Below are 23,616 nucleotides of genomic sequence, written 5' to 3'. Positions count from 1 at the left end.
TCCTGTTCCGGAGACTTGAGCACAGAAATCTAGGCAAACATGCAAATGCAGCGTTGAGGAAGCTCAGTGCTGTGAGAGAGTTATTTGTTCGACGAGACATTAAATTGAGGCTCAGGGTGGGATCTTCTGGTGGAGATTCCCACCAGAGATCAACGCACCTTTAAATGGTCCGTCAAATTGTCCATTCCACCCACAACAATTCCCACAGCCAAGGGGACGGAGGTCGCCATTGGCTTCCTGATTTCCTGTCCCGCTGATATCTACAGCATTTTGCATGTCTTGCCCGCCCCACTGCTGGGGAACCCGCTGCGGGAGGGTTGCCTTTGGTGGGACCGGAAAATCCTGCCAGCAGAAAGAGCCGGAAAATACCAGCCAATATATTAACTGATATTCTGACAGTAAATGCCAATGACAATACACATAAAACCTCTTGCTATTTAACACAAATCATTTTTAAAAATTGGTTGCCCACCTCACTGAAAAGGGAGATCTTGTGGTGCAGTGGGCAGCTCCCTGCCTCTGAGCCAGAAGCTCCGGAGTCTGAGGAATATCAATAGTTATGAAACAGTGAAAATAACAAGTTATTTAATCATTCATGGAAATTCATGAAATAGTGTCTTTCTCTCCTGGTCACTTGGCCCTGATTTCTAAGCCCAATGTCCTGATTTTATTATTTATTCTCAATTTTTAAGATTGTGTCCTAGATTTTGTATTTTTGTCCTTGGTGTTTTTGGGGTCAGATTTTTCCTTGAGCTTTATTTCTATATACTGATCATGGGTGGTTACTCCTGATTTTTTTGAGGGCCTGTGTCCCAATTTTGAAGTTTGGAGGTTGAGAGGTAAGACATCATAAAGCCAGTTTTTTTTTGTTTTAATGTGAATCCTTTGAGGGTGGCACAATCAGTGCCCCAAAATCGCATCGTTTTGGGATTCTGCTTATCGTGCTCTCATTTCCGCATTCTTGCACACAAAGATCCGTAGCACAGAAGATGACAAAAGGCACAGTTCAGTTTGCAACCACTTTTAAAAATGCCTCATCAGGCCTAAGAGGATTTCGGCCTCTAAAAGATAACCAGCAAAGTGCTTTTCATTTTCATGGGATGGTGTTAACAAAAAACATAGTGACAGAATTGAAATCTGACTTTCCATGGTGATAATGTGGCACCATGTGATAAGTCCCACTTGAGGAGTAGAGAGGGTAGGCTGTTTTACCAGTGGTATCGTGATTTCATAAAATTACTTCCAGTTATGAACTAGTTCGCAGCAAAACACTTCCCTTATGTAATTATATCTGGCACTATAATGCTTGAAACCCCTTGGACATAATGGTAAGAACAAAGTGAAAAAATTGCATTTTTCAGCCATTCCATTCCATAGCTCTCTGCATTGCTACATCCTGTCAAATTCCCCTTTCTCCTCATAGCATGAGATTGCCAGATTTTCTACTGGATGATGGCAGGTGGTGAGAATCTTCTCCTTCCCTTTGCTACCCCCACCACTCCCGCTCCCGCTAGAGTGAGTGCTCTTACTCAGTCCAGTGACTCCTGACCAAACCCTCTGAAGCAAATGAGACTGAAGCCTAGGCATGTGACTCGATCAACTCTCCTAAGTGGAGTCATGAAGCCAATATCCCTTGTGCAGATTAAAACAAAAAACAATTCTGGCAGTGTGATGATAGAACATTCAAGACCTTTAGTATTGCAGTATAGACACTTACTCTACTTATTTAAATGCTTCACAGAGTGACATAATGATTTTACAAAATACAAATGATTTTTTTCTCACAAGACTTTTGAAGACCTGAGTAACATAAGAAGCATTTTTTTTGTCAGTCCTTGATTTAGACATAAGCTTTTGACTGAGTTGACTCTGCCTTTGTGTAGATTCGTTGTCCACTTTGAGCAGAAGAATACTTGTAGCCACTGTGAAAGAGAACATATAGTTATCACTACTTGCACAGGGATATATTCAGTCATCACTAATGCAGTATTGAACCATTGCTCATGCCTATTTTGCTCCTTTCTTTTCATATATATTGATTTTTTTTATTGCTCTCTCTCAATTTTCCTCTGAGAATGAAAAAGGCAAACGGCTCCCTAAGTAACAAACCAAAAACAAAACAGAAAGAGAAACAATAGATGCAAAACATACCTTTTAACAAATCATGGCAAATGGATGAAATAGCTGGAGCAAGAACAGCTTTGGGAGTTGCTCCATCTCCCAGACACTATCTTGGACAACAATAAACAATTATGTTGTCTTCCTTGTTAATGGAAAAGTAAGAGGTCTCTACGGAATCTGTTCAAAGTCTTTTTTTATTCTTTTATGGGATGTGGGCATCGCTAGCTGGGTCAGCATTTATTGCACATCCTTGAGGGCATTTAAGAGTCATTTGCTGTGGGTCTGGAGTCACATATGAGTCAGACCAGGGTAAGGACAACAGATTTCCATTTCTAAAGGACATTAGTAAGCCAGATGGGTTTTTATAACAATCAGCAATGGTTTCATGGTCATCATTGGACTTTGAATTCCAGATTTTTATTGAATTCAAATTTGACCATCTGCCAGGTCCCGAAAGGATTACCCTGGGTCTCTGGATTGCTAGTCCAGTGACAATACCATTACGCCACAGCTTTACTTAGTGTAGCCTATATAGAGCCCACCATCATTATGTCAATGTAGAGCTAACACACAGTAGGACCTGTATTGAGCCAGCTTATCATTAGGCCTAAGTCTACTCATAATGTGACTTTTATGGAGCATATGTTAAAAACAACTTTATTGTGAGGCTGTGTACAGCGAATTCATCATAACGCCTAAACAGGATAGTGAGATGTCTTTGCACTCGATTTATAATGAGAAGAATATAGGAAGTACATGTATTATAAGACCCACATGAAACTTACTTAAAATATAGATCCAAGGTATAAACTACAGACCATATAACATTGAAGCTGGTATGATCCTCACTTGTACTGAGGTTGGCATAGGGTCTACTCATAATGGAGCAATATTATGCAATGTCACATGCACAGTGGTTGGAACTGCTGCCTCACAGTGCCAGGGACCCAGGTTCGATTCCAGCCTTGAGTGAATGGCTGTGTGGAGTTCGCACATTCTCCCTGTGTCTACATGGGTTTCCTCTGGGTGCTCCGGTTTCCTTACACAGCCCAAAGATGTGCAGATTAGGTGGATTGGTCATGCTAAATTGCCTCTTCATGTCCCAAGATGTGAAGATTAGCGGGGTAAATACATAGGGTTATGGGGATAGGGCCTGGATGAGATGCTCTGTCGGAGAGTTGGTGTAGACTCGATGGGCTGAATGGCCTCTTTCTGCACTGTAGGGATTCTATGATTATTGGTGTGTTGATGATGTCTTATCTTGGCATTCTATTTTGTTAAGCTTACCCTATCATGGCAATTATTTTTTGAATTTGATTTCACAGTAAGATTGTGAGAATCATAAGAGTGTGAAAAGAATTCAGAAATTTGAAACTCTTATCCAATCTCTATGTTGACTGTATTTTGACTTTATATTCTACTGGGTCTCTTTATTTCTTTAGTATTTTGAGTGCATTTTCATGCACATCACTCAGTTGGAGCCTTGGTATGGAGAAATGACAATCTCAGTCAATTTACATCTGCTTAAGCGCATTGAGCCAAGTACCTGTAGGGAAGCCATTTTATTGATGACAAAGGTGCGGCAGGTGGGCGCAAGATAAAATGGGCATCAGAAAAACACTTACCCTGGCTGTGCATTTCTTTTGCAGGAACAACACAAGAATGCACCTCCCAAAATGAGGAGAGCTGATCCAGCCCACCCGATGTAGAGGGCAGACCCCAGCTCATATCTGCAAACAAAAGACATTGTTAGGCTCATACATTGTTAAAGGTAACTGTTGACTACCCAATGCCAACCAACTGCAGAAGTTTGGGTGATGCCCCAAACAGTGAGGGCACCATCCATTCGGTATATATGTTACTAAATCATATGAACCCTAACGGTCTCAGGTTTGATAACCAGTTTCTGGAATGTTAAAATTTCTTTTCATTCATGGGATGTGAGTGTTGCTAGCTGGGCCAGAATTTATTGCTCATTTCTAATCATCGATTAACTGAGTGGGGTGCTACATTTGGCATTAGGTAAGGGGATATAAAGATTCGCCATTTCTAATCTTTATCCAGTGTAAGGATATTGGGTGAATACCAAATGTTGCAACTCCCATTTACTTTAGTAAATGCTACATCACAGGAATGTAATCAGACAAAAATAGGCACCAACCACATGTGGTGATATTGGACCAAAGTCTTGGCCAAAGATATAGGCTTTTAGGAGCATTGCAAAGGAAGGGAGAGAGACTTAAAGAGCCAGAAAGTTTAGGGAGGGAATTCCAGTGCTTAGGCTGGACTTAGACAGATGAAGGCATGATTGTAATAAGACAAAGGGAACCAGGGATGCTCAAGGGACCAGTTTTGGAGGAACTCAGAATTCCAGGAGGATTGTAGCGCTGGAGGAAGTTGCAGAGATAGAGAGGGCTATGAGACCAGGGAAACTTTCAGTACGAGAATTTAAAATTTAAGGCATTGCTGGGCTGGGAGTCAGTGTGTCAGTGAGCATATCTCTCACCCAATATGTGCTGCTTCAGTTTATATATGGTGAATGGCTGCTTGGACAATGTGTCAGTGGTGGTGGAGGCATTTTTCAGCAATGAAGCAGTGTCCATTAGGCAAGTTGCTGTTTTGCTTCCCCCACTAATGGTTCACAAGACAGACTTCCATTTGTTCCCAGCGCGAATTTTTTCTTGGAACAGGTCACTAGTCTGTCAGCAGGGGTTTATAGCTTGAAGGGCGCCGCTCCACATCAAGCGTTGTGGCCCAGGAGTTTCTCCCACTCTTACTGCCAGCCATTGGGTGATTGGGAGGATTTTGCAGATTGACACCCAACCTGTTTGACCGTGTTATGAACATACCTTCGCTGGCCATCAAGTCCTGGAGTGGGACTCGAACTTCTAGCTCAGAGGTAGGGACACTACCCACTGCACCACAAGACCTCCCATCTTGGTGGGGAGGGCAACCAATTAAAAAAATACTTGTGTTAAATAGTAAATAGGCTTTATGTATATTATCATTTGCATTTGCTGTCCGGATATTTTTTGTAAGCTTAAACACACAGGACTGCTCCTTCTTTCAGACTGGATATTTACCACATAAGACTAAATTACTGGATAGAAATGGATGTGATTTGATTTGAACAGTTAGCCTATGTGGATATAAAGCTGGTAGACTTGTCAGTAGTGTGTTTACCATTCTCATATCTGCTTTGGAAGTTATATCTTTAGCAGCATAAGGTGGCCAACCAGCAAACACAATGTGCATATATAGTCTTTCTACTACCCCAGGACATTTAACCTTCTAATATTGATATTGTGGTCAGCATCTTCAGATCTTAGCCAAGCTGTTGGTAATGATGCTGCTGCCATTTGTACCTCCACTTGACCCATCTTTTATTTCCTTGCTCATTCCATTACCAATTTCTTTTGCTTTGCCCTCTCATCTTTTTTAATTTAATAACATCCATTTTCCACCCTAATATGGGCTCTTTTGTCCATTCTTTCCCTGGGTCTTTCCCTTGCTCTGCATTGACTTACATACTCTAACTATTTCCAGTTCTGAAGAAAAGTCATTGGGGGGAATTTTACCATTTTGAGTCTAAGTGCCGAATCTGGGCGTCAAATAGATCCGCGCCTGGAATCCTCTTTCCAGCGCGCCCATACGTGTTTTTGCTGGCTCCAGCCCAATCCGTGCTGTGGGCGGGGCTTAGTGCTGGCGGACCGATCGGAGCTCTGAACTGCGCATGCACAGTTCGAAAAAAATCTGACAGAGCGCGCCCGGGCATGAAAGAAAGAAAAAAGCAGAAAGCAGAGAGAGCGGCTCTCTGACGATCATCCTCTGGTCGGGGGGCGGGGGGCGGACCCAGATCATCCTCTGGTGGGGGGGGGGGGGGGGGGGGGGGGGGTGGTGGGAGGGGAGGGTGTGACCGATCATTCCCTGGGGAGGGGAGGAGAGGGGGTATGACGTCTCATCCTCTGAGGGGGGGGGGGCGGGGGGGGGTTGGTGGGAGGGGAGGGGGTGTGACGTCTCCTCCTGTGGTCGGGGGGGTTCCGCTGCCAGTCTGCGGCCGATCCCTCCTGCCGCAGTGGACGTGCGGCCATGCCATCCCACAAAACCTTCAGGATGAAGCAATTCCTCGCTAAGAAGATGAAGCAGAACCGGCCAATTCCACAGTGGATCCACATGAAAACCGGCTACAAGATCAGTACAAGTCCAAGAGGAGACACTGGAGAAGGACCAGGCTGGGCCTGTAAAGGGATACACCATCACTGGTACACTACCAGCCACAGATTACTCTTCCCTGCAGGGGCAAGAGAGCGGGAGAGATGGCTGTGGCTGGTAGTGTACCAGTGATGGTGTAGCCCTTTACAGGTCCAGCTTGGTCCTTCCCCAGTGTCTCCTCTTGGACTTGTACTCATCTTGTAGCCGGTTTTCATGCGGATCCACTGTGAAATTGGCCGGTTCTGCTTCATCTTCTTAGCGAGGAATCGCTTGATCCTGAAGGTTTTGTGGGATGGCATCGCCGCATGTCCACTCCGGCAGGAGGGATCGGCCGCAGACTGGCAGCGGAACCCCCCCCGACCAGAGGATGATACGTCACATCCCCTCTCCTCCCCCCCCCCCCCCCCCCCCCCTCCCGCCAGGGGATGAGACGTCACACCCCTCTCCTCCCCCCCCCCCCCCCCCCCCCAGGGGATGAGACGTCACACCCCCTCTCCTCCCACCCCACCCCCCCAGGGGATGAGACGTCACACCCCCTCTCCTCCCACTCCCCCCCAGGGGATGAGACGTCACACCCCCTCTCCTCCCACTCCCCCCCAGGGGATGAGACGTCACACCCCTTCTCCTCCTTCCACCCCCCTCCCCCCCTGACCAGAGGATGACCTGGGTCAGGGAGCCGTTGCAGTCTCTGACCCCGCTCTTCGGAGGCTGCAGCGGCGACTTCAGACTTTATTTTGCAGGTCGGTTACAGCGCGGACGCGGATCGGGCCAGAAGACGGTAAAGTGGGATTTGGCGGTAGGGTTGGGCGCGCGGTTCATTAAGTCGATTTAAATGCCGCCCGATTCAGGTGCAGGAATCGGGTGTCGGTAAAGCCGCGATCTGCTCGGATTCGGGTGCAGATTGCGTTAAAGGCCTGACGCCCAACTTTACCGCAATTTCACGCCCGTTTCAGGCCCATTGACTTGACATCCTGACTCTTTTTTGTCTCTCCATTAATACTAACTGACCTACCGAGTACTTCAAGTATTTCTTTGTTTTTATTGATGATGAGGTAAGTGGAGCTGAATCCACGAAAAGATCAGCCATGGTCTTATTGAATGGCGGAGCAGGCTCAAGGGGCCAGATATCCTACTCCTGCTCCTAGTTCTTATGTTCTTATGCTCTTATAACTGTAAAAATATTTAGCCAAGTTTACACTTCTGATAGGCCTCCTTCAGTGAGAGCACACTAGAAAAATCTCCTCTTAGTTCTCCTTTAACTCTTCTGGATTCTGAAACAAATACAACTGACAATACTACTCTCTCATTAAATACTATATACATACTTTTTTCCAGCATAGATGGGATTGTAGAAGTCCATTGTGATGTTGTAGGCATACCAGGAAACAGGGACTATCGCACATAAACCTGTCAATCAAATGGAAAAAATACATCAAGCTCCAGAAAACGCAGATAACAGATAGAAACGGATCCACTCATTTACTTAATTTCTACTTAAGAAGTGAATCATAGAATCCTAGAATGGTTACAACACAGAAGGATGCTATTTAGTCTGTCTTGTCTGTGCCAACTCTTTGTATGAACAACTCAGCTGATCCCATTCCACTACCCTTTCTCCATAGCCCTGCAATGTTTTGTTTCTTTACAGGTGCTTTTCAAATTCTGTTTTGAAAGCCATGATTGAATCTGCCTCCACCACACTCTCAGACAGTGTATTCCAGACCAAACCATTTGCTGCATAAAAAAAAGGTTTCCTCATGTTGCCATTGTTTATTTTGCCAATCACCTTAAATTGGTGTCCTCTGGTTCTCGACCCTTCTGCCATTGGGAAGTTTCTCTCTGGGCAGGATTTTCTGGCCTCGACAACGAAGGGAACATTTGGAGAGCCATGAAAATTCAATGGCTCTCCAGGTTTTCCTGTCCTGCCCACCATGATGTTGGCCGGTACCGGAAAATCCCAGCCTCTATCTACTCTCTCTAGATTCCACATGATATTGGACACTTGTAGCAATCCTCTCTCAAACTCTTCTTCTGTGAGAATTCTCTAATCCACCCATGTCCTTTAACCCTAGAACCATTCTTTAAATCTTTTCTGCACTTTCACTATTGCCTTCACATCTTTACTGTAGTGGAGACTGGAGGTGGACATGATACTCGAGTTAAGGCCAAATCCATGTGTTATGCAGGTTTATTATTTATACTTTTGTATTTTATGCTTCTATTTATAAAGCCCAGAATAAGAATGCCTTTTTAATCACTTTCTCAACTTGCCCTGCCACCTTCAATGATTTTTGCTCATATACCCAGGGCCCCTTTAAGAAAGTACTCTTTATTTTATATTGCCTCTTCATGTCCTTCCTTCCAAAATGAATCACTTTTCACTTCTCTGCTTGAATTTCCTCTGCCACATGTACACCCATTGCACCAACCTCACTCTATCTTTGTGAAGTCTGTCACTATCCTTCTCACAGATCACTTCTAAGCTAAGTGTCATCTGACGATTTTGAAACAATTCCCTGTACATCCATGTCTAATTCATAAATATATATCAGGCAAGGCAATGGTTCTAGTACTAGCCACTGGGGAAACTCACTGCATAGTTTCTTCCACTTTGAAAAACATCCATTCACAGCTACACTTTGTTCCCAATCAATCAGCCAAATTTGCACCCAAAGCATTACATCACTAATTAAGACATGTGAAGTGTATGTTCATCATCGAGTCCCTACAGTTCAGAGGTGACCATTCAGCCCATTGAGTCTGCATCGACTCTCTGACAGAATCAGTGCACCCTCTCCCCAGCCCTATCCCTGTAGCCCCATATAATTCCCATGGCTAATCCATCTAACCTACACATCTCTGGAGTGTGGGAGGAAAGCAAAGCACCCAGAGGAAACCCACGCGGACACGGAGAGAATATGCAAACTCCACACAGTCACCCAAGGTCGGAATTGAATCTGGGTCCCTGGTGCCGTGAGGCAGCAGTGCTAACGACTGTGCGAGTGTGCCTTCCTTCCAAACACGCCAATGGCTGGCAGCAAAGTGTGAGAGACTCCTGGTCATCCATGCTTGATGTGGAGTGGTGCCCCTCAACTTATAAGCCCTTGGTGACAGACTAGTGACCTGTTCCATACTACGTATGGAAACAGAAGAAAGTCTGCCTTGGTGCACCACTAGATGCGGGAAGAGAATTGGAATAGGGAAAAAGCGTCGACACAGGCTGAATTCCCTCCTTTTGTACTTCATGATTTAATGATTCTATAATTACTAACTAGGTTTCAAGATGAAATATTCAGTAAGGCTTATTCATGCTTTCAGTATTTTATTACCAAACTGTCATTTCAATTATAATGAGTAATTTACTTGTTATCTGCATTACCAAATGTGACTCGTGTATCCGTTCATATAATTTGTTGACTGCCCCTACAGAGAGCTGTCACAGAAGCACTCAAGTTTTACATTGTGAAGTGAAGGGACAATGCCACTCCAGAGACTTGAACAATGGTCATGCCGAGGGTGGCTTCCATCTTTTGGCTATAACGTCACACTAAAGAAACTCTGCCTTCTCAGAGGCCAAGCGGGTGTTCCATGGCGCTAATCCAGAGAAGAACAGGAAAGTTCACACCAATATTTAACCCTCAAGAAATCGAAAAGGCACTATATAAATTAGTTTGCAAATGTCTCGTCAGTCTTGCTAGTCTGCAGCAAGTGTGGAGAAAGAACGTATTCTGTAATGGGGTATGGGTGTTGCTGGCTAGACCAACATCTATTGCCCATCCCTAATTGCCCTTGAAATGGTGGTGGTGAGCTGCCTTCTTGAACCCCTGCAGCCCCTGTAGAGTAGGCATACCCATAGTGTTATTAGGGAGGGAGCTCCAGGATTTTGACCCAGCGACAGTGAAGGAATTGTGATGTATTTCCAAGTCAGGCTGCATTGGTCCCTTGAGATTGGAGAGATTTTGGGGTTGGGAGGTACTGTCAAAGGATCCTTGGTGAGTTGCTGCAGTGCATCTTGTAGATGGTACACAATGCTGCTACTGTGCATCAGTAGTGGAGGGAGTGAATGTTTAAGATGTGGATGGGGTGCCAATCAAATGAGTTACTTTGTCCTGGATGGTATTGAGTTTCTTGTGTGTTGTTTAAGTTGCGCTCATCCATTGAGCCTTGTAGATGGTTCACAGGCTTTGGGGAGTCAGGAGGGGAATTATTTGCTGCAGAATTCCCAGCTCCTACCAGGTGAGCCACTCACCTGATGAAGGAACAGCACTCTGAAAGCTCATGATACCAAACAAACCTGTTGGACTTTAACCTGGTGTTGTGAGACTTCTTACTGTGTGAAAGCTCGTGTAATTGTACTGACCTGATAGAATGAAGACAAGCCCACCAGAAAGGGAAACCTTTCCTTTTGTTCTCTCTTCCATGCTTCCAATATTAGTGCATTTCAGACCAAACAGAGCCATCACTGTAGCAATTACACCCAGAATGATAGAGATGATCATCAGAGCACGACATGCTTGGACATATGCTGCAGGAAAAAGAAGAGTTTTAGTGTTGGTGCAAGACTGAGCCAGGACTGGTACAGAAACAGCCAATGGGAGAGCTCATCTGTATGAACCACCACAGTGTGCATGCACTTCTGTTCATTTCAACAACTATTTATTTAACAGTGCTCAAAGAGAACTTCCTTCTTCCCTTCACAGTTATTTATGTAAAAAAGTTTGGATGATCTCAAAGCATTCGCAAGAGGACACAACACTAGTTTGCCACTTTAATTGGCAATCTCTCTCCAAGCCACCACAAGGACTGATGTATGAGATGGAATTGCCACATTGGTGTGATAGGGATGTTGGTAGAGAAACACCTTGTTGGGCAGGATACATAGGACTTTTTACTCTAACTCTGATCCTCTTCTGCTTTTCTTTGAGTGCTTCTCACTAAAAGCACAACTAGAATTTCCTCTGGGAGGGAGTGGGGTGGGTCTCCTGATCAACCACAGTAAAAATGCTACTAATACCGCCGGTACATCGATCTTGGGTATCCATTGAGCTTTCCTTGAAGGTACAATGGTCGATTCATAGAACCTAGCATAAAATGCCAAAAATGGGAAAATGTTCCATTCCTCAACTCTTGAGGACCACCAAAATAATCCCCCCAAAAAATCGAACTAAAATTATTTATCCATCCTACTCGGTCAGAGACGGTAACATTTTCAAAATGTCGGAGAACTATGGTAAAATCTGTTGAATGTAGGATGGGGCGTGGGGTGTCCTGAGGTCTTCATTTTAAGAAATCCCGTGCTAACGTGACAGAGAAGTCAAGCAGTGATTGTGAATATTCTAATTCAGGTCCTCACACTTCACTTCAAAATCCCAAAATCTGAGCTGCTCACCGAATGGGTCACTCAATGATCTCATGGGCAAGCCACGCACAATGGAAACATCAACTGAAGACCAGACCACAGTGTAACTCATATTCATCACTCCTGCTCATACTGATCACCTTCCAACTGGGAGCGCACCAAGGTGGAATCATCCCTTGTAAAGTTTTTTTAATCAATGTTGAAATCGGCATTATTTCTCTGAATGTTGTTCATCCAATCCCCTGTGTGGAATGTGCTATCACAGGCAGTGTTTGAGGTCAATTGTATAGATGGATTTAAGGAGAGGTTTGAGAAGCTCATGAGGAATGGAATAGAGGGTTATGCTGAGGTTGTTAGATGAGGAAGTATAGGGGTAGGCTCAAGTGAAACTTAAATATCAGCATGAACTAATTGGATTGATGGGCCTTTTTCTAAGCTACATACTCTTTATAGTATTATGTTTTAGATTTTGTGTGTATGTTTCTCTGTTTGTCTGTCTCTTTCTCCTCCTCCTCTAACCTCACTATGAATCCAATGAGCTGACCTCACTAAAATGTATAAACTACAAAATGGCATAAATAAATCCAGAATGCTGCTTAGGCCATGGGCATGAGCAATTCAGCCCAACCAATTCAGCATTGGTGATTTTCCTCCTTATGTGCAGTAGTCCTAATTTCACGCATTTGCCGTCTTCCTATATTCCTTTATCCCCTTTCCTTCAACTATCTATCCAACCTATTCTTAAAGGTATAGGCTTCTAGATGGTGGGGGTTACATAGAATGGGAAACTCCATTGACAGAGACAGGATCAGAATTCCCCGTATACAGCCAATGGAGGCCACCTCCGCTACCACAAAACACAGAAGAGGGCACGGAAAATTCTGCCCACTATCTCTGCCTCACCCACTGATTATGGCACTGCATCCCCCAGCCTTGCATTCTTCTGTAGCTTCGAAAGGCAGAAGGTCCAATGATTACAAGACAATTGTAAAACAAATCCTAAAATGATTGGCGGTGAAATTTTGACTTGGTTAGTAATATAAAAGGGGTAATAGTGAATCTGCAACCACTTTTATACTGTGCCCAATTTCATTTCCTGATGTAAAGATAATTTAGAGCACAATGTGGGAGGCTGAACTACTGTCAGCATTTTACACCACCATCCAAGATTAATTCAAGTCCAAAGCCCTTACTCAAAGGACAATAAAAATCGTGGTTGTAATAAAATTGAAGGTGTGGTGTTGATGGTCACAATTAAATTATGATGGATATTGAGTAATGAATAGATCATGCTCAATGGATCAAGTGACCTTTTCTCACCCTTGACTCCAAAGATGTGCGGGTTAGGTTGATCGGCCATGCTAAAATTGCCCCTTAGTGTCCTGAGATGCGTAGGTTAGAGGGATTAGCGGGTAAATGTGTAGGGATATGGGGGTTGGGCCTGGGTGGGATTGTGGTCAGTGCAGACTCGATGGGCCAGATGGCCTCTTTCTGCACTGCAGGGTTTCTATGATTCTATGACTCTTTCATGGGATGGACCCATCAAATACTAAACAGATGAAGCTGAATGGTCTCCTTCTCTACTGCTTTCATAGAATCATAGAAACCTTACAGTGCAGAAGGAGGCCATTCGGCCCATCGAGTCTGCATCGACCACAATCCCACCCAGGCCCTACCCCCGCATATTTACCCACTAATCCCTCTAACCTACGCATCTCAGGACTCTAAGGGGCAATTTTTTTTTTTTTAACCTGGCCAATCAACCTAACCCGCACATCTTTGGACTGTGGGAGGAAACCGGAGCACCCGGAGGAAACCCACGCAGACACGAGGAGAATGTGCAAACTCCACACAGACAGTGACCCAAGCCGGGAATCGAACCCGGGACCCTGGAGCTGTGAAGCAGCAGTGCTAACCACTGTGCTACCGTACCGTGCTTTATTCTGATTTTTCTGAGGCTGGGCCAGACAAATTCATAACATCGAATCACTTTGTGCTTGTTAATTATTAATTGTTTTTTGCAATCTTCTGCTAATTTATCATCAGTTACAATCACTGTCCTAATTCTCCTCAGCACATTTTTGAATATTCACTTGCAATCAAAATAGCAATGGCTTTTTACTTATATCTCATCTCAACAAGTGTGCACACAGATGAATGCATGTTCATGCTCATGCTCTCTCTCACACACACACACACGTGTGCGCAGTGGTGTGTTGCAGCTCATTAACGGAGATTGAGTTACTGTGGTAACATATAGTTTTACATGCACGTTGTATGTAAATGTGGATAGTAATAGTTGAGGCACTTGCATTCTTTCCATCACATGGCTGACCAGAAATCTGTCCAGCTCTTACCATTTGCCATTGGCATGTGTTGGAAGGGTTTGTGGATTGATACTCAACCCATTTGGTCCTGTTATGAACACATCTTTTTTAATCATCATGGCTTGGAGTGGGACTTGAACCTGGAGCTTCAGGCTCAGAGGCAGGGATGCTGCCAATCACACCACAAAATGTCCTCATATGCATTTGCAAACACATACAATACATACATGCATCTGAAAGTGCATAATAAATACAAACTATTTTACAAATACTCTCATGAGTTATGCCAGATTGTAGTCAGTAGCCAATAATATTTTTAAGAAGACCAGTTTGGAAGTAAGACGCTACTGTAGAAAGAGGAATTGACCTAAAAAATTCAACTTCTTTTTCCAGAACCATCAACTGTGACTAATGAAATGATGAGTACAAGGGGAATTTTTTTCCAAGTTTCGTTCATAGATGATGTTAAATCACATCCTTCTGACTAGAACAATGGCCTTTCATCTAGTCTTGTGGGAGGGTGTTAGATCAGAATGACTAACCTTTATCAGCAACATGTTCAACTTAGTGAGCTCTCCTTTTCCTTTTTCAGTCATTTTCCTGATAGCTTAACTCGTGTAAATAATGACAACAAACTTTGCTGGTAAATATTTTACCCAGTTCCATGATCTAACCTCAAATTCCGAAACATAGTTTCTCTCAGTGAAGGTTTGACTCTCTTGAGTAATGCTGAATCAACTGTCTGCTACAGAAACCAGCCCCCCTCTCCGATTTTAATTTCTGAAGAAGGCAATGGTCAGAATTCTACAGCTATTCATGCCAGTGGGATTCTTTGGTCTTGCTGGCAGTATACTCCATGCCGTGGGTTTCCCTGTGGCATGGGGTACAGTCAATGGGAAATTTCATTAACAGTGGTGGGACTGGAAGATTCCACCAAAAGTGAATGGTGCGCCGACCCCCACCGGCAAGAAACACACTGATGGTAGGCCAGAAAATCTCTCCCAAAAGCAATGGGAAGTTGGTCTGTAATGTCAATTTTGTGGCAAATTTAAATTCTATGTCTTCCATCTGTAATCCTCACTGTCTGGCAAAATCAGATTTTATACTTCATGAATGCATCTTTGACGGTATTTGAGCACGTATAGTGAGATCATCGAAAGGGACTGCCACCTAGTAATTGTTTGCTAATCATCGAGCTATTTCACAACATTTTGTCCAATGTTTCACCTAATAAAGAAACTGTAAGGATAAAAAGGACAAATCCTCATTGTTTTGATTGTGGGTAACTGACAAAATAGAGTTCTCCAAAAGACTTTTGTACCTACATCCAACATTTCCTTAAAGGCTAGGATTCATTAATGGGAAATTCCTGATTGGGCCATCTAATAATTTGTAATATTTGTAATATTTCAAAACAAAAATATACACACTATACATCTGGTTGCACTGTTGGGTATTCCAGTGAGTTTAAACACTATTGGAATATTTTGGAGTTTGGCACATGTTTGGGTTTAAACAAGTCATAAAATCATGGAGTTACACCAAGGGAGGCTATTCAGCCCATTATGTCTGTGCCAGCTCTTTGAAAGAGACATTCAATTATGATATCCAATTATGCAGTGGCATAGTTGTATTGTCACTAGACTAGTAATCCAGAATCCCAGGGTAATGCTCTGGGGACCCGGATTCAAATTTCACCATTCGCCATTCACCAATTGAATAAAAATCTAGAATTAAAAGTCTAATGATGACATTGAAGCCATTGTCAATTGTTGTAAAAACCAATCTGGTTCCTTTAGGAAAGGAAATTGGCTTTTCTTACCTGGTCTGGCCTACATGTGACTCCAGACCCACAGCAATGTGGCTGACTCTTAACTGCCCTCAGGGATGGGCAATAAATGCTGGAACAGCCAGCGATGCCACATTCAATGAACAAACAAAAAATAAATTCCATATCTCAATCTCCTCCTTCCATGTTGCCCCCGACCAACCCATTGTTGTGTTGTGATTGTGGTCGGTGCATACTCGATGGGCCGAATGGCCTCTTTCTGTACTGTAGGGTTTCTAAGATTCTAAGATTTTTTTCATTTCAAGCATTTATTTGATTCCTCCTGCAACTTGTTTTATTGGTAAAGATGATGTATGCACATCAAATCTGTAGATATGCTTTTGAGGAAGGAGTTTCATGCCAATAGTTGATAGTTGACAGAGAGTGAAATTCATAAGCACATTTGATGATCCTCACACCCAAAGTGTGCCTTACTTGAAAGAATCTGTGTTTAGAGACAGACTGCTGTAGCCCCAGTCCCTGGCTCATGTTGCCTTCGAATGAGGTTTAACATTGAAAGCATGGGATCACTGAATCTTCCTTTTAGTTGCTACCACATTAATATCGTCTAAGAGCGATATAGAATAATAGAATCATAGAATCCCTTCAGTTCAGAGGGAGGCCATTTGGCCTTTCAAAGTCTGCACCAACTTTCTGATAGAGGATTTTACCCAGGCCCTATCCCAATAACCCCAAATATTTACCCCGCTAATCCCCCTAACCTACACATCTTGGGGCACTACGGCAATTTAGCATGGCCAATCAATTTAACCCTGTACGTTTTTGGGAGGAAACCAGAGTACCTGGAGGAAATCCACACAGATACAGGGAGAACATGCAAACTCCACACAGTCACCCAAGGCTGGAATTGAACCCGGTCCCTGGCACTGTAAGGCAACAGTGTTAACCACTGTGCCATCCTGATAGTGATAGTAATGCCTGACACTATTTATTCTTGTCGGCAATGAAGATCTAATCCAGGTAGAATGCAGGGTAGATAAACTAGCCAACTGGATGGAAGTCTCCCTCTTCGTTTGTCATGAAAACACATTGCTAGATTCCTGCTCTCAAAAAGAGGATGGGTCAAGGTCTGTTTGTGGCTAATAACTCTATTGTGGGAAACATCTATCTCACTCACAGCACCCAGTTGTCCTGTTGTTCCTCAATTTGTCACCTGCCGGTTCAGCCATATTGTGTGACAAAGTGGTTTACCTGGCAAATGACAAACAATCCATAAAAGAACATACGAACAGTCAAAGGAGGTCAGAGAAAACCTCCAATGAGCCATTGACTGTCTATCCACCTGCACTTTGAATGCTCCAATGACTTGGCACTGACAACCTCACCAGAAGGATTGTTACAGATATTCATTACCTTTTGAGGAAAAATCTTTCCCAAAACCCATCTAAATTATTTTTTCTAGTCCCACTAACCTGCTTGACTTCAAAGCAATATACCGGTTTTATCTTTTCTGCATCAATTAATGTTATAGCTACTTCGATAAATTCCCCTCATAATCTTCTCTCTCAATGTCTGATCACTAAACTTTCTTCATCTCACTTAAACTTAGAATGATTCTTGTTGCTTCTCTCTGCACCCTCTCCAATGTATCTTAATGTATCTACATTCTTATTGTAGTACAATGAACACTGCACACTCCAATGTGACCTGACCACTATATTTAAAGATCATGGCTATAAATTTCATTGATTTTTACCCGACCTTCCTTGATGTATTCTCACGTTCAATTTGCTACTTTAGTGGATTCACCATCTCAATTTAACAGATAAAAGTAGTAAAAAGCAAGATGAAGGTGGGCAGTCTCGACTTCACGAGTCGCTCAAAGTTTTGAACAATGCAGATCATAGATGAATACAAGGGCGGATTTCTCCAGCCTCCCCATGGCGGGAAACGGTTCACCATCAACCATTGGCAGGATCTTCCAGTCCCGTTGAAGTTGATGGAGATTTCGAATGGTATTTTCCAGCTCGAGGGATGGAAAATTTCAGCCTTACATTACTTGCCCATACTGCCGTGGGGGAACCAGGGGGGTTGGGGGGGGGGGGGGGGGGGTCAACTTCAGCAGGACCGGACGATCCTGTTGGTGGGAAAGATTGAAGAAATCCACCCTGTGTGCACGTAAATTTTATTTCAAGTAGATTAGAGCACAGAAAGTTAAGCAGAGAGTTCTTAATATGTTCAACATTTTGTAGGGTTTTGACAGAATAAATAAAGGGAAACATGTTCCCACTGGTGGCAGGGTTGATAACCGGAGGCAGAAACTTAAGATAAATAGCGAAAGAACCCGGAAGAAAGATAGGGAGGAACCTTCTTCTGCAAGAGCTGTTAACATCTGAGATGAACTATGCACGAGACTTGTGAATTGGAGTAGATTCAATAGTAACTTTTAAAAGTAAATTCAACTTATACTTAGAAAGTAAAATTTTACAGGGCAATGAAGAAAAAGCACGAGATTTAAGACTCTTCGGATAGTACTTTTGGTGAGCCAAGACTCGGGAACGATGGGTTCTCACTGAGCTGTATGATTCAATGATTAATCTCGAGAGACTTTCACAGTAACTTCATTGCGGTTTTATGGAAGCCTACTTGTGACACTAATAAATAAACTTGTGTAAAAAAAATCACATATGCAGCAAAAGTGCGTTGACTTGGTGGAGGGAGCTTGTTTCCTTAAAACTCATCAATTGGCTAGATTGTAGTAAGACAGAGAGCTGCTTGGAAATAACTACTGAAATTGTCTTTCCAAGTCTGAGCATAAATCAACTGAGTACAGTGTCCTTCCATAACAATTAGGCTGATTCTTAAAGGTTAATTAAATAAGGATTAAACCTGTGTAATAAAAGTCTAAGTGTTAATTAATCTTAGGTAAATAATTATCACCGGAACTAATTTAAAGCAATTGTGCCAAAATATACTCAATCCTACAAAAATCCTCACATTTTGCACTCAGAAGAAAGATGGCTTCAATATTTTACACTATCTGTATGGTTTTTAGTTTCTTCCACAAGGTTTGTAATTCACATCTCTGATGCTGGTCCGGGGTTCCTCCATTTTGATAAGATACTTTCAGGACTCCTGTGAGACACTTCTCTGAACTAAAATGGAGGTTAAGAACTACCCTGTAATAATTTGACCATCGTGCAAACCAACTGAAGCTTCAGTAACAATTTAAATAATTTACTCCAAAACAAGAATGAGATTTTCATTGATACTTTTGGTGTTTCAAAGAATACAACCGGTTTCCGTCAATGGTTGGTTGTGATTTTTGAGACTGTGGCTACCTACATATACCCCTAGCAGTCATCAAATATCCGTCCGCGTTTTAACATTTCTTTTCGGGAGATAATTTTGTTCTCTCAACCAGGTTTTGCGGGAGCAAAATATTGCCATCATTGTTGATCTGCGTGAGAATTTAATCCAATGAAATTAAACATTGTCGCAATTCACATTAGCTGTTTTTTCTAACATCAAGCTACAACTTTTAGAACATAATCCTGTCTTGGCAAAGGGTTTGACTGAGTGTTAAGTCCATCATAAGATATAACCAGCTCACTTGATTATCCACTACAATTGTTGGAACAGATCACGGAATGTTTATATTGCACTTACGTATATTAGCGTTTTCTGTAACTTTTGATTTGAAGACTATTTTCAACCAAAACAGCAACACTGTATAATCAATGGCTATATTTAAGCCAAGTTTGAATAGGTAGCTTCAATGAAAAATGCAGAAAATTTGCTCTTGGGGGTAGTAAGAAAGTCAGAATTTTCATTTGATTGCAATAGTTTTTGAGTGATGGTACAAATTTAAAACTTTCTCAACATTATTCATTTAGCTTTATGTGTGGGTAATAGGCATTCTTTCATTGTTAAAACAAAAGCAACATAATTTACTTGAATAAACTTTCATCAAAGTCACTTGTCTGTGGCAGATCATTTTCGAAAACACAACAGAATAGAATTTTAAGGACGACTCTGCAAGGCTAAAATCTTAACTTGAAAGGAAGACAATTGGATTAAAGAACGTTTCCATCCAATCTTAATCTATTAATTTTTAAAATACTTGCTGTCCTTGCCCGGCTTTTTGGCTATCACTGGTTAGTTAAAATTGTGACTTACAGGGACTTACTCATGTTATGGCAAAGTAAAACAAATCTAAAAAGAAGTTGTAAAAACAATCAATTTGAGTTGCAGCTATTCATACAATATCTAGTTGTCCTACATTCAACCGTTAAATATCTAAGGATTAAAGAAAAACAATTATACGGTTCTTATTAAGATTAAAGCACCTACAAGATAGGCCGAGCATGGTCTCAAACATTCGGCAGTTGAAGACGCCAGTACTATCCTGAGCACAGCTTTTCCACAAATTCTCATACAACCTGGAGCTTGTGATCACGCTCCCGTAAACAGTGGAAATCTTCCAGTAATTGTTCGCCAACGTGGATCCAGTAAGCATCCACCCTGCCAGCCCCATCAGGAAACCAGTAATCTCAAAAGCAGCTGCCATAGTCAAGTCTTTGCAATACAGTCTTGTCCCAAGGTGAAAGTCACAAGAAAAAGATCTCCTCGCGTTACGAGCTTGAGCACTGGGAAACCTCTTGCTTCAGGTTCAAACACTCTTTCCCTCTCTGTCACTCTGTGTGCTTCATAAAGGCAACCCAACCTTCGCTCTCTTGCTCAAAGACCATAAAATGATAAGGTGGCACGTAAACGACAATAACTGGGTGTGACCTTGGGTGGCTGTGTTAATTACTAAGGGATGGAGTTTCCTGGTCAGAACAGTATCAACTCTACCATTTTGTTTCAAGAAATCCCCAGAAAAGAACGATGCAATGACGTATTAATCCATAATTAATATTACACAAAATTGACTGAAATGTGGTGCAATACACTCTCTGTACCAAGTAAGTATTTGAATTGTCATTCAGGTGAAGTGACAAGTTATGGACTGGCACAATCACCTTGGTTGAAACAATGCCTTGACTTTTAAGTATGATCTTTGCTATTCTCCATAAACGTTGTGTAAAGAACAGAAATGCAAATGTTGTGCATTGATTCAACCTTGGAAGAGATCCTCTCAAAAATCTGCTTCTCTTGGCTTCACTATGTTGGAACCCTTGAGTCAGACAGTTAAGTTCAGTTAATGTTTGACAAGATATTGATCTGCAGTATCAATACCACACGGGACTTTCAGTGAAACTCGACAATGAGAATGATACTGCAGGGTGAGGAGATGATTCAGTCTGGGGAAGGATCAATTACCCAAATGCAGGCAGGCTGAACCAAATTTGAAACTCTGTTGCAATGATTGGTAATCATTGTATGCAATTTAAAAATAGTCATGATGTGGAGATGCCGGCGTTGGACTGGGGTAAACACAGTAAGAAGTTTAACAACACCAGGTTAAAGTCCAACAGGTTTATTTGGTAGCAAAAGCCACACAAGCTTTCGAGGCTCTGAGCCCCTTCTTCAGGTGAGTGGGAATTCTGTTCACAAACAGAACTTATAAGACACAGACTCAATTTACATGAATAATGGTTGGAATGCGAATACTTACAACTAATCCAGTCTTTAAGAAACAAAACAATGGGAGTGGAGAGAGCATCAAGACAGGCTAAAAAGATGTGTATTGTCTCCAGACAAGACAGCCAGTGAAACTCTGCAGGTCCACGCAACTGTGGGAGTTACAAATAGTGTGACATAAATTCTGATTCTAGGATCGCATGATAAAGACTCAGGAGGAAAAAAGCAGAAATATTTATGTGAAATAGTGTGACATAAACCCAATATCCCGGTTGAGGCCGTCCTTGTGTGTGCGGAACTTGGCTATCAGTTTCTGCTCCGCGACTCTGCGCTGTCGTGTGTCGCGAAGGCCGCCTTGGAGAACGCTTACCCGAATATCAGAGGCCGAATGCCCGTGACCGCTGAAGTGCTCCCCAACAGGAAGAGAACAGTCTTGCCTGGTGATTGTCGAGCGGTGTTCATTCATCCGTTGTCGCAGCGTCTGCATAGTTTCCCCAATGTACCATGCCTCGGGACATCCTTTCTTGCAGCGTATCAGGTAGACAACGTTGGCCGAGTTGCAAGAGTATGTACCGTGTACCTGGTGGATGGTGTTCTCACGTAAGATGATGGCATCTGTGTCGATGATCCGGCACGTCTTGCAGAGGTTGCTGTGGCAGGGTTGTGTGGTGTCTTGGTCACTGTTCTCCTGAAGGCTGGGTAGTTTGCTGCGGACAATGGTCTGTTTGAGGTTGTGCGGTTGTTTGAAGGCAAGAAGTGGGGGTGTGGGGATGGCCTTGGCGAGATGTTCGTCTTCATCAATGACATGTTGAAGGCTCCGGAGGAGATGCCGTAGCTTCTCCGCTCCGGGGAAGTACTGGACAACGAAGGGTACTCTGTCCACTGTGTCCCGTGTTTGTCTTCTGAGGAGGTCGGTGCGGTTTTTCGCTGTGGCGCGTTGGAACTGTTGATCAATGAGTCTAGCGCCATATCCTGTTCTTATGAGGGCATCTTTCAGCGTCTGGAGGTGTCTGTTGCGATCCGTCTGTTGCGGAGCAGAAACTGATAGCCAAGTTCCGCACACACAAGGACGGCCTCAACCGGGATATTGGGTTTATGTCACACTATTTCACATAAATATTTCTGCTTTTTTCCTCCTGAGTCTTTATCATGCGATCCTAGAATCAGAATTTATGTCACACTATTTGTAACTCCCACAGTTGCGTGGACCTGCAGAGTTTCACTGGCTGTCTTGTCTGGAGACAATACACATCTTTTTAGCCTGTCTTGATGCTCTCTCCACTCCCATTGTTTTGTTTCTTAAAGACTGGATTAGTTGTAAGTATTCGCATTCCAACCATTATTCATGTAAATTGAGTCTGTGTCTTATAAGTTCTGTTTGTGAACAGAATTCCCACTCACCTGAAGAAGGGGCTCAGAGCCTCGAAAGCTTGTGTGGCTTTTGCTACCAAATAAACCTGTTGGACTTTAACCTGGTGTATTTAAAAATAGCACAGGGAAAAGCTGGGAAAAACCTTTTCAAAGGTTTTTCAAAGAAAACGCTAATGTTACAGATTCAAGCACAAGATTTTACTCTATGAGATTTGAGTTTGAATCCAGTTCTTAGCAGGAAGAGTAAAAATCTTCTTTCTGAGACTGATCACCAAACCGGTCCATCTGAAGAGTTTGGCTAGTCTTAATCTAGTCCCAACTGGTTGAAAAGTTTACAAATTAGGCATCTCTGTCACAAAGAGCTTTAGAATAGTTGATGCAGGAAACAGCAATATTACCTTGTAATAATAGGGTGCCTGATAATGTTAGGGTTGAGACAAATCATTGGGAGGCAAAGCAAAAAGATTTCAATTTATCGAACCTGGGAGCACAGGGTCGATAAATGGGAAAAATATATATAATTCTCCAGGATGACATTCCTCAGCTTGATGAACCCCATATAGCTTTCTCTTCCAATAATAAAAGTATAAACACTCAGATCCTCCTAGTCAGTCAGTTGTAAAATACATTATATATTGTGGTGTTTTTAATCTCCAGCTTGTGCGGAGGAATGAGTGCGGAGGATGCTAGGTGCAGAGCAGGCTAAGCAAAAGGCAGTTTTGAAGTTAAATTATAAAAAAAACCAAAGAACATAAAATAGCCCTCCAGCCCTCATATCCCCATATTAAAACAAGCATTGGAATTCATTGCCCTATTTGATCCACTGGAGCAAGCTGAGAGGGGTGATTGAA

General features: G+C 42.8%; 1 protein-coding gene across 2 annotated transcripts in view; it reads right to left on the bottom strand.

Annotated features, from left to right (window-relative positions):
• Window positions 1-285: 285 nt before the first annotated feature.
• Window positions 286-23,616, bottom strand: part of LOC144491431 (claudin-15-like) — a 45,917-nt gene continuing 22,586 nt past the window's right edge. The window contains exons 1-5 of one of the 2 annotated variants that reach the window (XM_078209244.1): window positions 20,162-20,539; window positions 10,694-10,858; window positions 7,659-7,740; window positions 3,747-3,851; window positions 286-1,922 (exon numbers count right to left, since the gene is read on the bottom strand). In XM_078209244.1, the coding sequence (XP_078065370.1) occupies window positions 1,841-1,922; window positions 3,747-3,851; window positions 7,659-7,740; window positions 10,694-10,858; window positions 20,162-20,378 (651 nt within the window). In that variant the 5' untranslated portion in view covers window positions 20,379-20,539 and the 3' untranslated portion in view covers window positions 286-1,840. Of the gene's footprint in view, window positions 1,923-3,746; window positions 3,852-7,658; window positions 7,741-10,693; window positions 10,859-20,161; window positions 20,540-23,616 lie in introns of those variants that run through there. The other variant, XM_078209243.1, reaches the window with a different exon arrangement.

The sequence above is a fragment of the Mustelus asterias genome, chromosome 3, assembly GCF_964213995.1.
Source record: "Mustelus asterias chromosome 3, sMusAst1.hap1.1, whole genome shotgun sequence".
Classification (NCBI taxonomy): domain Eukaryota; kingdom Metazoa; phylum Chordata; class Chondrichthyes; order Carcharhiniformes; family Triakidae; genus Mustelus; species Mustelus asterias.
This window is presented reverse-complemented; position numbering and strand designations above follow the sequence as displayed.